At 35.0% G+C, this 17,245-nt stretch overlaps 1 protein-coding gene across 11 annotated transcripts in view; it reads right to left on the minus strand.

Moving 5' to 3' along the window:
* The window catches only part of NAALADL2 (N-acetylated alpha-linked acidic dipeptidase like 2), a 412,338-nt gene that overhangs the window by 83,394 nt on the left and 311,699 nt on the right, over nt 1-17,245 (minus strand). For all 11 annotated transcript variants that reach the window (XM_072933148.1, XM_072933147.1, XM_072933146.1 and 8 more), the window contains 2 exons: nt 13,254-13,459; nt 10,997-11,116 (listed from right to left, as the gene is read on the minus strand). In XM_072933148.1, coding sequence (XP_072789249.1) covers nt 10,997-11,116; nt 13,254-13,459 — 326 coding nt within the window. The remainder of the gene's footprint in view (nt 1-10,996; nt 11,117-13,253; nt 13,460-17,245) is intronic.

Raw genomic sequence — 17,245 nt, forward strand, 5'->3', positions numbered from 1 at the left:
AAATGGAAAGTCACTCCCACCACTGCATACAGACCATGAAGGTCAATAAAACACCATCATATTTTTTACATAAAAACCCTCTTCTGGACTTCAATGGGAATTCAGCGAATGGTATAATAACAGTATTTGCACTTAAGATATCAAGTATCTGTAGAAATTGAATTTTTCAGGAAGATAATCAGAAAATAGATTTATTAAAGTGTGTCAGCACCACAAATGCAGGTCTCCAGGCTCCACTAAGAGATAAATTAAATGATCCAAAAGATGTCAAATGATTTTATTTTTATAGCAGTGGGGTACTGTAATATTCGGTTCCTGACTGGATTCTTCCAACTTTTATCTACTTAAACCACAAGAAAGTGTCCTTGCCTCTATACAACAAAACAATAGCAGTGGAGAAAAGAGAAAACCCTAGAGAAGGGAAAGCCATATGGTCAAATTTCTTTTCCTTTCTAGTTTCCATAGAAGCTCACTTGAACTTGGTTTCAAGAACTATGAAATATTAGGGTTTGGGGGAAGAACTTCAACTACCTGAATAAAATGTGGTTTCAAGCAGAACCTGGTTAAAACATGCATTCTAACATGAATCTGACCTAGTCCAAGGAACTTTGAAAATATTTTCAACAAAACACAAAGTTGCCAGCAATCACCCAAAACTCATTATACATCTAAATGATGTGTTTCTTTGTGCTCTGAAAATTAGAATTATTATCTCAGATCTAAGCATAGCATTGAATAGAGATATTGTAATTTCTACGTACTGTTAAGTACTACTGGACTGAAAATATATTTAAATTTTGTTAAGGAAATGTGGAGTTTTATTAACAAGTTTTCAGGGTTATGTCATTGCTTTTTCATAGAAAGCAAGGAAATCAAGAAAGGCTGATAATGTATTCATTATCAATGCTTCAGAACTGATTAGCAGAGTTCTACAATACAGACAACTGATAGCTTCTAATTACTGCACAATATAATCTAAGTATAGTATCTATAACATTATAGTTAGGTTTCATCCTCCAAATTCTGATCCTTAGAAGTTAATTTTGATGCAAAAAAATTTAACTTTCTGAAACAATGCATACACAGTCTGTAAGGGAGAAATATTTGCACTGCACAAATTGAGAAAACGAATTGACAAATCCTGTAAAGTGCAATCTAAAGCTATTTGCTCTGGTAAGGAAGACTAATGAATGCTACATATATATATATTTCTGAGAATACTAAATAATACAGCATCTACATGAATTTTCAAAGGTGCAGATTCTAGTCAGCAGTGTGGAAAAAAATTTACTTCACAACCCAATATATTTTAATGGGCTAAAGCTATTGAATCCCATAAACATGAACTCATTTTCCCCTCAATATTAAATCTTTCTCTGTGCACTCCACCTGCCACAGTTTGTATCTCTGGTCTCACTGCTATAATTGTATAGGCAAATAATTGTATGGATGGGAATAGTTTTCCTAAGCTCACAAGTTTTATTCATAGATACAAAATCAAGTGTGCATTTGCACAAACACACACACAAACACATATATTTTCAAATTTTAAACAGCCTGGAAGCTTCAGAACATGATTTTCATTGTCCTGGTTGTTTCACTGTCCATAGTTGGTATTTATATAAGAAATCACATGTAAGAACTCAGATGTATTTCATAACATCCTTTCTGCCACAGTCAAGAATTGTGAGTCTGAAGCCAAATACAACATTTATATTGTCTACTTTATCCTTTTTAAAAAAGGGAAAATTCTTATACTGAGATCAGTTTTTTTCATGTGAGTGGCAAGTTTCAATCCAATAAATAATGAAAGTGTTGACTAGCAATGAATTTAGTGCTTCTGTCTGAAAAATGTTGGTAGAAAAAGCTCCATTCCAAGCTGGTTCTCCACTAACACGAAACAATTGTGAAAATATATCAGTCACTTTGTCTAAACTGGAAATTAGTGATTAATAATTATCCTAAACCACTGTTTTTATAGTGATTTCCAGAGTATCACTGAAGATGTTACATAAAAGTCTGTGCTGCAATCTTTACAAAAAAATGGAATTCCATCAAATATTAAAAACTATTTTCATGACACAGAGATGTGATCTGTGAAAAAAAAGTCTTATTGGCATTAATTACCCTCCTTCTAAATCCTGTTTAAATCAATTATCACTTCATTTTATCTTGAGTTATTATCAATATTAATCAATCTACAGTTACAGAGGTCATTGCAATTCTCTTTTGTAATGTTGATTCAATGTTATTTCTCTTTGAGCTTCTGGAACACCCTTGGCCACCACATTTCAGAGCCCACAGCTCATTTTAGCTAAGATACCCTTTGGATACCCTGGGCTCTGCTGCCTTATGGCATCTTGAGACTTTACATCATTAATTCAAGCTTTTTCTTCATTTCCCTGACAGGATGCCACAACTCCTTAATAACTTCCAATTACAGATTTCGTGCATACTTAAAAATTCAATATTTACATAGCAAGACAGAAAATTACCTGAATTATCTTCTCCAATTTTTATGATTTCCTATTAGTTAATCTGAAAAACGTCAATCATATGGCAAAAACTAATCCAAAATCCACTTCCCTTGCTTGTCTAAGACACATCAGTGAATTTCAAACACCAAATTTCAGATTAATGTTGAGGAAGATGTATCAATTCTCTGAAGCTGATATTCAGTGCACAGTGTGTAATTTTCTTTTGTGTATAATGATAGCTTTTGTTCAAAATGCAAAAAGGTGACTGCAAAGAAGAATAAAGATCACCAATGGAAAAAAGGGAAAACAAACATTGCTCTTTGACTGTGGTCACTTCAATAAATGATTAAAACAGTTCCAAATTATTGTGATAGAAGCACCGTGATAGAAGCCAAGCACAGATCATCTGAGTAAGTTTTATCATCTTGTGGGCTGGAAGCTGAAACACATTGGAGAAATTTATTTTTGCAGTAGAGTGAGGAGTTGGATCAAAGGATTGCTTGAAGCCCTTGTAAGTTTTGGTTTTGTGTCATGAAAGGTTCTTTACATATTCATTTGTATGTACATTCTACCTCATTACACCTCCTATTTGGCATTTATGAAATATAATTCTTATTTCCTTTTTTAAAAAAAAAAAGGCAACCTAAAACCCAAACAACCCAAACCAAGAAAACTGCATGTTTGCTTAATTTATACCAATGATCCATTCATTTAAAGGGAGAAAAAGATTTTATGTAATTTTTTTTGTTCATCCCGATTCTCCAGTCTCAAAGAAAAATTGACTCCAATACAATTGGTTCCAAAGCACCCTCAATTCTGAGCATTCAGTTCCATTTTAGCTGTGCAAGTAAATGTTTTACAAGCTTAGTTGATCATATTTTGTAAATAAGATTTGTGATACTTTTGTGGTGTTTGGAATTAATTAAATATTTTGACTGACAGCTACAAATAACTACTGCTACTTATTTAAAATAAAAATCTAATCATTACACAAAGCTTGATAAGCAGGCCAAATGCAACAGACTAAATGAGAGAAATAAAATACAACACACAAGAGAAGATTTTTTTAAAATAATGAATTTAAAAGCAAATATGATGCTTTGTAATTAGCATGAAAGACAGAAATTAAAAAACATCATACTGCTACAGCGTTCATGTACTCTACCTACCACATCAGCCTATACCATATAACATTTTATTCTCTTTTCTTCAAAAGTTATTACTTGCTACAGTATAAGTTTATATTTCAGAGTTAAAATGACCTTAAACACCCATCCCTTCATCCTAGTCCCAACTTGAAAGAAAAAATACCAGCTTAAAGTATTTCTGTTCTAATTTTTTAGGTTGCCTAGTAGCCTACATTCCAACTTTTCTACTGAATTTTCAAGTATTTGTTTTAATTTTTTAGGTTGCCTAGTAGCCTACATTCCAACTTTTCTACCGAATTTCAACGTCGTTAGGTTTTTTAAAATAAATAATAATAATAATATGATATAGAAACTTGCTAAACTTACAGGATTTTAAAAAGTACACTGGTCACTTGTCATTTCATGAGAGAAACTTTAAAACTAAAAGGTAACTAAATACAAGCTTTTGAGTATTGTGTGATTTCAGATATTAATTAAATAATTAACAGTAGTAGAAAATGTGAATAAACTAAGGGTAACTTTTCCACAATTTTTTGGAGATATTTGTAGATTTCAAATTGCAGAATTAGTAGGTAATTTTGAATCTTTTAGTTAGCCAGAACTGCAGAAACTGAAAACTCGTCTTTGTCACTGGTAATGTATTAAATGTCAAGAAGATCACTTACATCTCTGGCCTCACAAGCCCACAAGGTGTTTATTAATCTTAATATTAAATATTGCTTTCCTTTTCCATTCAGACACAGAACACAACAGTTGTCTAGGAGTGCTCAAAAGCCTATGAAAAAAATCAATAGCAATAAATTAGAGCTGGATGTGCAGCTTTTTAAAAACATTTAGAACTAACATTAAAAGTTATTATTCTCAGGTTAAAACTGAGAGGAAGCTAGTTCCCAATTTTATTTTTTTGGGTGGTGTTTATTTTTAGAAGTCTCCCTTCTAGTGCTGAATTACCCATTGAAGAGAGAATATTGAGCCTTTTCTAAGTAATGACACATTAATTATCTAACCAAGACAAGGATGTTGTGTTACAAAGCAGAGGAGTCAGCAGCTCTCCTAAACCTCCTTTCGAAAGAAAATTTAAAGCATTTAAAGTGTTAAAATAGAACGCTACAAAACTGGTTTTGAAATCCCTTTCAATGCTCTGCCAGGAGACAAAGGTTGGAGCTGTGTGACCTTTAGCTGCCAAAAGAAAGCTTTTTGCAGAACCTCCAAGAAAACTATTTCTTGCATTTTGGCTTTTGCTGACATCTGAGATTATCTGCTGTAAAATTTTCTGTGCTCTATTCAGTGAAGTCCCAGTTTCTCTGTTAAATTCAGTGAAGTCCCATTCTGTGTGCAGTTCAAGGAGTAATACTGCGGGAATTGTGGCTCTTTGACTCAATAAATAAAAATGCATCTCAACTACATTACTAATTAAAACCTCAGGAATAATTTGGAAAATACAGGTAGTTTTCACATATATACAATTGGCTTGAAACTGCTTTTGAAATTTCACATTCCCTGTTTATGGTGTCCCAAAAATCTCCATTCTAGCTCTGTTTAGTCTTTTTTTTTTTTAATACTAGACAAGACACCATCACCAGAATCTGCTTGTGGTAAACAGATGAAGAATGAACAAACAAGCAACCCCAAAATAGTTTATGCTTGTGATTATTTAAACTATCACAATTTTAAATGGATTTGGAATGATTTTCCTCATACCTGATTTCAAAGAATTCATCAAAGGAATTCTAACTTCTTGACAGTAAATATACCTAAGTTAAAATCTGAAGATTTTTTTTTTTCCTTTTGATGACTGACATTAACCAGGTGAGGTGTTTGGGGATTTATTTTTTTTTTCCCTTCCTAAATGTGAATATTTCTTGTACAGGTATGCCTAAACAAGAGACATGGGAGTTCAATTAACAGCCTTAAAGCAATTGAGATTTTTTTTTTTTTTTCACATGTAAGAACTGATATTGTGTCAACACTGAAATTAAAGGGGGGGGGGGCAAAATTTTGATTTTTTTTTTCTGACACATGCAGAACTAAAGCTCATGGCTGCAGCTGTTTTGGACCAAAAAACATTACAGAGTCTGAAGTCTCATTTCAGTTTACACTAATTTCTTACCAATGCTGATTTAAAGATGCTTGCTCTCTTTCTGGTTATTTGGCCATACACCTAATTTTTGCATGTGCATTTCTTTCCCATGGGCTGTTTGTGTAGTACAGCTTTTACCTATTGAGTCAATTTAATTTCATTCAGCAACATAGTTAATAATGATGAGAGAAACATCAAGAGAAACTTTTCAATGATTTCTGTTTATGTAGAAACTTTAAAATATCCAGAGCGCTCAATCTATCTTCTTTTGTAAGAACTAAAAGTTTACTTTTAAACTCTCTACATGAAAGGTTTTTCTATCGCTAAGAAAACATCTTCCTATTATCATGAAAAAGTCAGTTCTAAAGGGAAATAATCAAGATGAAACTAAACAAAAGAGTATTTTGACAGAAGTGAATTTATTTTTTCTAATACTGTAGTCTGGCTAAAGCGTCTGGAAGGGAAAAACAGTTCCCTTACATGGTACAGCTCATTATATGAGACAATATTAATTAGATTGAACAATAGAAAACTTGAACCAAACCCCATTTTTGCAGCAGAAAAGGAATTACTTCCCTACTCCAGCACTACACCTAAACATAATAAAATGTTCAGATTTATTCCGTTTCATCCACAATGGCTATTGACATAGACATTTACATTTCAAACCAAGAAACCCTTTCTGAATATATATATAATTTACACCTCTATTAGAAATCTATGTAAATACAGGGAAAGACATGGAAGCAGAAAGCTTGAGTCACCAGGAACAAAATAATTGCTCCCAGTAAGATCACAGCTGAAAAACAGGTTCATTATTACATTATATTTTGCTAACAAACTCTTTTCTCTAAGTTTAACAGTAATATTATTTTTATAACATCAAAATATATGAGTAGGTTAAATTATTCACTGTCTGAATCTGCATTTATGTATTAAAATTATTCAGTTTGGAAGAGTGAAAAAATATGTAACAGTGGACAAAGCAGCATTTTATCAAAAGAAAAAAGTGGTTAGAAGATACAGAAAAAACCCTCCTGCAAATCAAATCCACCATTAAATGAAACTTTTCACATTGGAGAAGCAGCATCTTAATTAATTTAATAGCGTTGGCAATGAAGTATTGCCAATTATATTAACAGCATCATTCTAACACAGTTAGGAATTCCCGAGATAGAAGTTCACAGCAGAAACTTTGTAGTCTCAAAGAGATTTTCTTTTGTTCTCAACACAAATATAAAAACAAAACCAGCAATCAAATCTAACATGAAAAGTGATAACAGGTAAAAACTGAAAGCTCATGGGGAAGCAACAGTCTTCTGTTATAAGGCATAGAACAAGCAATTAAAATAGTATTTTTTTTTTCTTATTTACAACTACTGATATATGACATTAGGAGATTCACTATTAATGCTGACAGTATTAAAAAATGAGAAAAACATAGAAGCTGGAAGAAGAGAATCGATGCTGACATTAATGCAAGATTTTAGGTTTTTTTAAATCAAGAAATAATGATAGTAACATCTATGCAGAAGTTTATCTTTGGCTCTGCTTCATAAAGAAAAAAGAGCTTTCTGTCAATAACACCACCTTTAAATGTAGAGATGTTTTATGCCTTTTACTCCATCAGTAGAAACAAATACTGATAAATAGCATGGAACAATACTTGGCATAGTCATTTTTAATGATCAACTCACTCATCAATAGCTTTAAATCACTCCTTTCCTGGGGAGACAGGAGCAGTGAGTTCTGTTGGGCTCAGCAGTAACAGCAGATCTGGAGTCTGATGGTCACACAATCAGTTAAAAGACAACAGCAATGAATTTATGTTTCATAATAACTTTTTTTTTTCTTTGTGACATGTCCATTATAGAAAAAATCATTAACAGCCTTGTTTACAGAGAATAAATCCCAGCCTTGAACAAACCCAATTTACCAATGACACTCTGCCAACAAATGCTGATTCACCAACTGAGCAAGCGAATTAACCATCATTTTCTGTACAAAATAACAGTAGACAAAAATATAACTTGGCAGTACTTCCCTCTTGTTGATGTGGACACTAATTAGATATATAAAAAATATTTGAATTAAATATGTCAAGGTCTCAGAACTGTTTTGAGTTCCTCTTTGCTTAATTAATCCAAATATTTAAATTTGCTTCTTCGTGTAATTTCGTGTTTCAACTGGAATCCCACAGACAGGCATATAAAATTATTATTTTCAGACTGCTTACGTAGCTCCATTTTGAAACCTGCAACTAATATGAAGATATAATCCCTTTATACAAAACATTCTTTAAGAAACATGGTCTCTGTTAATTAGCCAAGCACTTATTCTATTCTCTGATTGCCAGACCTCACACAGCAGGCAAATTACTAAGTTTCCCAATTTTTCTTTTCATTGTTGACTTTAGAATATCCACACAACCAACATTTCAGCTAAAACTTCTTTCATAATTTTCCCATAAGTTAAAGGAAGCTGCTGTGATTAGCAACTGGCCAAAATTTTATTTTAGGAAAGAACCCAAAACAAGACAGAAAGTTAACATTGCTGTGTGCATTGGCCCATATTTCCCCACATTTCTCTTTAAATTATGTTCCTTGCAGCATGCTCAGAGTGCTCTGCACTTAGTGTGATTATTACTTCAGTTCTCTTTCACAGGATAAACTACAGCTTTTCATTGTTATCCTTACAATCCTAACACTTACAATCTGTAGGCTTTTCTAACATAAATTAATTTTCCCTACGAATACACTCTCCCTCTCTTTCACACACAACTTTAGCACTACAGTAAGCACCGAACAAAACCCAAAAACTTGTAAGATTTTAGTCTCCCTTACCCCCAAACAATGTTACAACAGTGTTTAGCAGTAGAAGGAAAAATAATGCATGACAGCTTCTTTTGCTGAGCTAAAAATGGGATTAAATTATGAGTTCTACCATTGAATCCAAAGGAATCGTTCAGGATCTTCCACATATTCACAAATTATGGAAAACTTCTTCTAACTAAACAAGACAGGCTAATCTATCTTTTCATTTTAAAATGAACTGATATCCTTAATTCTAAATTCCTGTTTCACTTTCTTTTCTGTTCTAACCTATATTCAGCGCTCACACAAATTAAAATGATCATTTTCTCTCATTGGAATTTTAAAACTCTTCTTAGTACCTTGCACATGGTAGCAAGAGTCTCATGTGAATAGATTCCCAATTTCTTCAAGATGAGATAAGCTCCAAAAAGTCACATCTCACCCCATTTGCAGTGTCATAACTTACAGGTAATCTGTAATTACATTGTCTTCCTGGCAAGTACTGGCAGTAACATCAATATTCTTTATAAGCAGATCAGTCTTCCAGAGAAAATCTTCTGGACACATGGTAAACTGCGAGCACCCATGGGAACAAATGAGGATCTGTGCTGGGCTGCTCCATCACTGTCAGTAATTTGGTATGAATTCAGAAATCTAGCCAGCATTTGGAAGCACTAATTCCTATAAATCTTTCTAATGTCACAAACTGCATGACAGTTATTTTAATTACAAATAACAATATCTGACAGGAAGGAAAGCCATACAGTTAAAATGCTCACAGGAATTTTATCCTTTACTTTTTAAACGGGCCTTTAGGATAAACATGCAGAAGGGATGCGCTCTCAAAATTAAAGAATCAGAAGTGAGATGGAAAGTGTTTACTAGGACTAAAAAAAAAAAAAAAAAAAAAAAAAGAAAATAAGACATTCTAGTCACGTTTTATTGATTAACAGGTGCCAGGAAAGGCATCTAAGAGGGGCTCTTTCCATACTGCTGAACAGAACACAACTGCTATTACAAGAATTACAAAATATTATTTAGCATCACAGAAATAAAGCAGAAGTTTGCTTCCTTTTCAAAACAGAGGGCGTGAACGTAACATTCATACTAATATGGCATTTATTAGGATGAAAGAACTGAGTCTTAATGTGATAAATAGATAATAAAGAGACTGCTGCAAAGCTCCAGACAATTTAGTTTTCAGATCACTGCCATAGATTGTATTGTAGAGTCAAATAAATAAAATGAGAAAAACCAAATAGCTCAAGGATAATAATAAACTTACTCCCTTAAATGGCAAATACTTGTTTTAATGGAGGTAGAACTGCCAACACCACTAGGTGAGCATAAGGCTAGCAACTTTTCAGGATAGTGTTTCTTGAAAGTACAATAGCTAAAACTGATAGCAAAATTTGAGCTGACATATCCATAATACCTGCAGACTCACATATACAACAATATAAATTATTTTCCAAAATAGAAGCTTTTTTTCTCTGAAACTATGTTGTATCACAGTTTTCATAATACTTACAGAGCATAAATCAGATTCTTTCCATGAGGAAATTACCACTTAAACAGTGAACAGGAGAAATGGTTAAGACATTGTTAAGAAGCAATTTATTGATATCATTTTACTAACTTAGTTGAAGAATTGCCAAGCCAGATCAGTCTTAAACTGCATTTAATCCAAGATGCAGCTCTGAGGAGTGTTTTTTACCAAATACTTCAGAGGCAAGTCAAAGAAACATCAGAATAAGTATTAATTTGGCAAACATACAGAAAAAACATCTAAAAACCATAATTTATTAAAGTGAAATCAAACTCCATTTTATGCATACCAATTCAAAGTGATTGAATTTAGAACGTGCCTTACACTATTCTCCATTCATGTAAAATATTGATAAATTCAGAAAGCCCAGGAACAGCAGTGGAGTCATTAGTTGAAGGCATACGTGCCCTTACACCAGAGCACCCATGGAATATTCTGGCTCCAGATGAGCTGCACAGGCATGGCTGAGCACTGAACCTGACATACTCACTTCAGACAGTATTTATTATGGTAGGAGTAACACTCCCCCTCTGTGTCATGTTACATCTGGTAAATATACAGGTTTAAATGCAAATTGAGAAACAGTCTGGAAAGGCTTGATTAGGATGAGAAAAATGTGCTCTGTGCTGAAGAATAACAAATAGGTTACTTTAAAGCTGCCAAAAGGTAAAAAAGCTGTAGGGTATGCAAGTATGGTCAGAGTTTGTCTAACAAACAGATGAAACAAGTTATCCCTTCCAACCTCCTAAACTAGTCTTTGAAATTTTAACCTGTTCACTGTAAAAAAACAAAAAACAGTTCATGTGTGTTTGTGAGGTTAAAATTCTTAAACAATATAACCACTGATTGCTGTGTAATGTCAACTGATCTTAAGCATGCTAACCATGTAACCTCATAAACCACAAGTGAAACCAAATATTATTTCTAACCTCTGCTGCCAGCTGCTGAAGAGAAGGGGATGCCACAGGCCGCAAAGTTGAGTTGCCTGTGACTGGATTATGGAGGCTGATGTAGGCCACAGCATTTCTTTGAAGAACGCTCCTGAGATCCTACAACACAAGCAGAAAAATGGTTACTACTCTGCATCATTATAATTAAGGCTGGTTTTGTCCTTTTGGTTGCTTCTAGGGGAAAACTGCACCCTACATTTCCATCCTCTGTGATTCCCCAAGTATTAGTTAACTACTGCCTCTCACAATGTGCTCTTGTGAACTTCAAAGGATATCTCCGTGCTATTTCTCTACATAGCAGAAGTCATAATTCTATTTCACACATCATCTAAAGAAAATGCAAACAGGTCTGTGAGGAATTAAAAATTAGTACACTTGTAAGGCCAAAAATGAAAACATTACACACTGTGAAACAACATGATGGCCTTTTAAACTTATGCCTTACAGAAGACAAACTTCAAAAGCAATCATTATCAAAAGTTAAACGGACTCAAATATTAAGAGACCCAATTCAGATTTGAATTGCATAACTTTCCCAGTGTTTTCATTTTATTATTTTTTAGACTATAAAAATAGCATGTACAAACCGTTTCAATTATTATCTCTGTTTTGAAAGGATCCCCTTTGCCTTCTCAGTAATGAGTTCCTCTTTGCATGAAGTGGCTCTTTATATTGAACAGAAGGGGTGTAACGCAATTACATCTGATGCAAAGCTGACTTGAAGTGGAACTAAACAAATTTTGCTTCCAGCCTGGATCTTTTCAATTTGATTTTTTCACCCCCTCTTGTTTCTGAAGAATAATCATGTTGGAAGTATGAAATTTCAATGAGGGTTGGCTGCTTCTTATGCACGGTAAAAAGCAATTAACTCTTTATTTTATCTACTGTTTTAATTCATTGAACCATTAGAGTTGGAAAAGCAGCCATGAAATTCTCTGCCTAGAGGAGTAGCAACTCCTTTATTTTATGACCTGAAGTCTACTTTAGCCATGTATGATCATCAATACTTTTTGAGGTACTTTCTTTCAACCAGCTGATTTCTTTCTGCTGAAAGTAAGAGCCCAAAGAATTGTCTGTTTGGGATTGTATCCAATTCCTCAGCACAAATCTGTGAGAAGTGAATCAGCACTAGCCATGGAGACACTGCAAGGTTTAATTAATTCATGCAAACCATAGCATGGTTGTCTTCTTTCTCTCTTGATTCACTTCATCTCACACTAAGCCTATCGATGAAAAATTATTAAATATTAAACCCTCAAGAAAGTGAAAAAGCTCTCTAAGCTCTTTCTGTGCCTACATCGTTTTTTGAGGTTTTCCTCCCCCTGTCAAACCCTGGCAATGCCCTTTTAAAAAGCTGTGCTGAACCAGGGAGGGAAAGCAGCTCCCAAAGGTGCTGCATATGCAACCTCCACAGCCATGGCAACATCCTGGCACCTCATTATCCCAGGAATGGCCTCAATGGATGTTTTCCCTGGATTTGCTGCGCAGTGCATGAATGAACACAGACAGATCTCAAAGAGCAGTTAAAGAGCCACAATTTCCATGTGGCAATTTCATATTGTTTCCAAGTCTCGGGGTCTGGGTGTCGAGATGACCCCAAAAGTGTAAAAGTCCCCATTTCCCAGCCTGTGCAGCAAAAGGAGTCTGAAATGTGCAGGGTCGGCTTCTCAAGGGTGTTTATTTTCCCTTATCCAGAACATTCTTTCTCTGCCCTGCTGAGCTCTGTCCAGCAGCTTGGCCATGGCATTCTGTCTGCTCTCTTGGGCAGCGTTTACATTTTATACCAAAAGCTACATGTACCATGTTTACAATAATGTGCCAATATCTATCATTTATGTGAGACAGTGTGTCTCTACCTTAAACCAACAGAAAAGTGTCACCATCACAGCAAGACATGGAGGGCAAGGAGAAGGAGAAGAAGGTCAGGACACACCCAAATTCCTCCATCTTGTCCCCTTGAACCCCATTCTAAAAAGTCCCAAAATTCTACTTTTCCACCCTGTGTTAATTTAACTGTCACACTACTCAAACCCTTGTGGCTTGTAATTCCTCATACAAAGTTGGCAGCTTTTTCCACGGGCTGAAATTGAAGCCATAGTATTTTTGACTTTGTGCCAAGGTCTCTGAGCCCCCTGCCAAGGTCTGGAGGCAGCCCGAGGGATGTGCTGGGTTCCCACATCCAAGCTTTCAGCAGAAGGAGCCCTCCCTGCAGTGAATCCTCACAGAGCAGTTTTACCTCAGCCCACTCGTAGGAGCCGACGTTCCCCAGGGCTGTTCCTCCCCACGAGCAGAAGAGCAGGGTCCTGTCCGGCCTCCAGCCCCTCTTCAGCTCTGGCACCAGGGCTTGGAGCAGGGCTGTGATCACTGCAGTGCTGCTGGCCCAGCCTTGCCCACCATAACCCTTCAAACTGCTGTGGTGGCTGCCAATGATGACGTATCTGTCTGAAATGAGGAATTAAAAAAAAAACCCATAAAACAAACTCTTGTTTTCCTGAATATTCAGATTAAAAGAATTCTAAACAACCCTAAAAATGAACTCTATTAGTGTGTAATGTCCTTAATGCAACACAAAGCTGTCAACAAAAAAGTATATGATGACATGCAAGACAATCATACAATTATACACAAAACTGTGAGTACTACTTAAAAATTAACTAGTAAATGAAAACATGTATACAGTTTTCTAAATTAATCCCCATGCCCTTGCCTTCCTTGTTTGCTTATTGCTCTCCTTGTAGATCTGATATAGACCATTTTACAGTCAGAATTAGTTCACATGCTCACAGTAGAGTGTTATGAAAAAAACCTCAAAATAATAAGCAGGAAACGATCCTCAATACACATCATCACCCAAAAAAATGAAATAAACAACAACAACAACAAAAATAAATTAAAAAAAAAAAAAGAAAGAAAACAAAAGGTGTGGCAGTGCAGTGGGAAACAAAGAAAATACACAAATATTAGTACTCCCTCACCTGGAAGACTGTGTTCAGTGCTCACCTCCCTATCTCAAAAAAGACATGGCAGAAACAGCAGTGGAGCAGCTGGCAAGCAGATTAGAGATGATCAGGACTTAGCCTTATGTGGAAGGAGACATTAAAATACCTGGACTGCAAGTTTGGAGAGGAGACATGACAGAGGGATAAGATAATGAATGATACAGATATGGTAAGTGACACCTAAGAGCTGTGTTAATGCTGGAAGAATGCATTTTATAGAAAGAAAAGCAAGAAGTTTCAACCTGAAATAAAGAATATGCTTACAGTTACTCATGAAAAAAAAACCAAAAATAAACACTTTTTTTTTTTTCCGAGAAATGAAATTAAATCTTCATCTCTCCAGGCATTATATATAACCCTAATACCACACACAAGGGAAAAAAACCCTCCAGAACTGATGATGTGTTATCAAATTGCATGACTAACTGGTGTGACTGAGGCCTGTGAAGAAGTCCAAGCAGAGTTATTCTGAATGAGCTATTAAACTATTAGACATTCTATGTGAGACGAATTCACAACCCTCTTTGAAGGATTGTTTGCTGGTTTTGCTCTGATATTTTGTAAAGTCTCCTTCTAGCCCAGACCTAGACTTTTGAAGGTGTTTTTTCCCTATTTCAGGATACCAAAAGACAATAGAAAAACAGTTTTCAACAGTGAGGAACAGTGATGCCACACCCACAGCAATCCCTGAGTGTCATTTGGGTTCCAGAAAGTGGAAAAATTGTCTTTTTCTTTCTTCCACCAAGTGAAATCATTCACTTGCCGTCAGCTGATCAAAATGCAGCAACAGATTGCTGCACATTGCCCACATTTTGTATTTGCTTATAAAATTAAAATACCTACCCAGTATGTTTTGCAGTAGCTGCTGCCTAGGAACAATATTAATGGAACACTTTGATTATAAAAGCATTCTCTAGCAAACTGGAGTTTCACCAGCCTTGTTCAACAAAATATTTGAACATGTTATTTAATAAGGAATCCAAAATGCTTTACAAAGAGATGATTTTTTAATGTACCTGTAATACAATCTTTTCAATCAACTTTGGGGGTGGGTAGGTATGGAAACGAAAATTTCTTTCTAAAAACAGAGATGCAAAGTGTCAACCTAGATTTACATAATAATTTAATGTAACAAGATGAAATCTAAATCATATAATTTTGCAACTTGTGTGTTGCACCTTGATATGCTTAATTAAATGACAGGAATTAGGAACCAAAATGAATGCCCTTACATGCCTCTAGGTCATTAATGGAAGTGCCACTAACACAGGGCGATCAGGCAGGATCAATGTATAATAATTTCTGTTTAGCCTATGAACAGACCATGTGAAGGAGAGACACCTTATTAAAATAATGCAGGATAATTTGATTGAGAAGGAGGCAACAACTTACTGCTGGAGATGCCAGCTGAATGAGCAGTGGCAAAACATAACAGCTGGTGCCTCCTTTGAAATTCTTCATCTTTGCACATCTCTCCCTCAAATAAAGGCAGTACCCTAAAGCAAATGACTACAGGAAAAGCAGAGGAGAAAGGATGGTCACGCTTACAGAGGCAGCACCTGTCCTCAATCAGAATCACATGGCAAAAATGAAAAAAAGATAAAGGGCTGTAAATAGAGAAAAAAATATCCATCAGATACCCTTGAAGGTGATAAGACAGGAGAGTGTTCAGGTTAGTGATGGGCTGGACAACAGGGATCCATCATTAAAGTCTCTTTATCCTGTCTTTTCTTGTTATACATCCCATCTTCAACCATGTCTAATAGAGCTTTAAAATCAATGTTACGTTTTTTGGGTTTTAAAATGCTCCCAACTATCACATTTAATCTACTCCTAATGATTTTAACATCTTAGTTACACTTCAGATGCTCGTTCTTACTCCTCAGATCAAATGCCAGCTAAGGTTAGCATCAGAGAGATGTGCTTGTCTGTGTGTGTGTGTTTGGTGGTCTTTAAGAAAAAAGAAATAAATTCCACCTATGGTGATGCTCTGCAGTCTTTCATTAAGCACTACAGATAAATTTTGCCTTCTTTCTGCACTTCTGTGAATATAAAGGTGAATATTTCATGTGTATGAAATGAGCAAAACCCCATCAAAATTACAAAGAATCAATGCCATGAAAATATCAAGATTCAGAGCAGTTGAGGAGGAACAACTGTAGTGTCAACCAGGTAGAGAAAGGAAAAAAGGTTTAAGATTGATTGTCTACAAAATATTACAGGGCATTAGACATTTCACTTGTGCCTATAGTAGAAGACAGTTGTTATGGCTCTTGTTGAGCCAGACATCCATGGGACAAACTGGGTACTGCTACTGACTTCACCTATTTATATATCCTTAGATACCTAAAGTTCAGCATATATTGGCAAACCTTCGAAAAGTAGTTTCTGATTAAAAATGTAATAATAAGATGAAAGATTCCGGTATAGAGGAGAAAGAAGACGTGTTAAACAGCAACTGAAGCACTTTTTACTCTTTTTCTTGCCTCTGTTGCACAATTCAGAAGACAGAATGTCTAAACGTGGCAGTTTCTGCCTTTCCAACTCTATGACAGCTATTTGCAAAACATTAATAATAGCAGACTGGTAACTTCAAATTCATGAAGGAAATTAAATCCTTCATAGAAATTAAATTCACTGTGCTAATTGTTTCCTCTGTTGCTTTAAACAAACCAAAAGTCTGGTGAGAAGTGCACAGTTCTGCATGCACAGAACTGAGTAGTTATTTCACCTACAGCATTAAAATTTTTTCCACCTCCTTCATTCTATTAGTTAAAATATGAAATGACTGTCCCACCTCCTAAGGGACTGTAAATTTCCATCCTTTCTTCACAACCTAATAAAGGAATATTAAAGCAAGCATGATGATGTTTTGATGATGATCTGCACACTAGGAATTTTTGCACTATTTAAGTAACCAGCAACAGCATTCATTCATGTGGTAGAAACCCTTCACCTTTTAAGTAAATTCACTAACTAACAAAATAATCTGCAAATTATCTTATATCCTGATGACAACATTATTTATGTACAGAATCAAAGGACAGAGGGAGGTTGTGTTTATGTCCCAGTTGCATTTAGAGTTTATTGTTCAATTATCAGATATAGAGAACAGTAATTATTATTCATAAAATTGCATAAAACTAGTTTAGGGTATTATTAACACACACACAATAGGGCTGCAGCAAGTGTTAAAACCATATTAAAATTAAAATCATTAAACAGTTAC

Source organism: Taeniopygia guttata, chromosome 9 (assembly GCF_048771995.1).
Source record: "Taeniopygia guttata chromosome 9, bTaeGut7.mat, whole genome shotgun sequence".
In the NCBI taxonomy this organism is placed as follows: Eukaryota; Metazoa; Chordata; class Aves; order Passeriformes; family Estrildidae; genus Taeniopygia; species Taeniopygia guttata.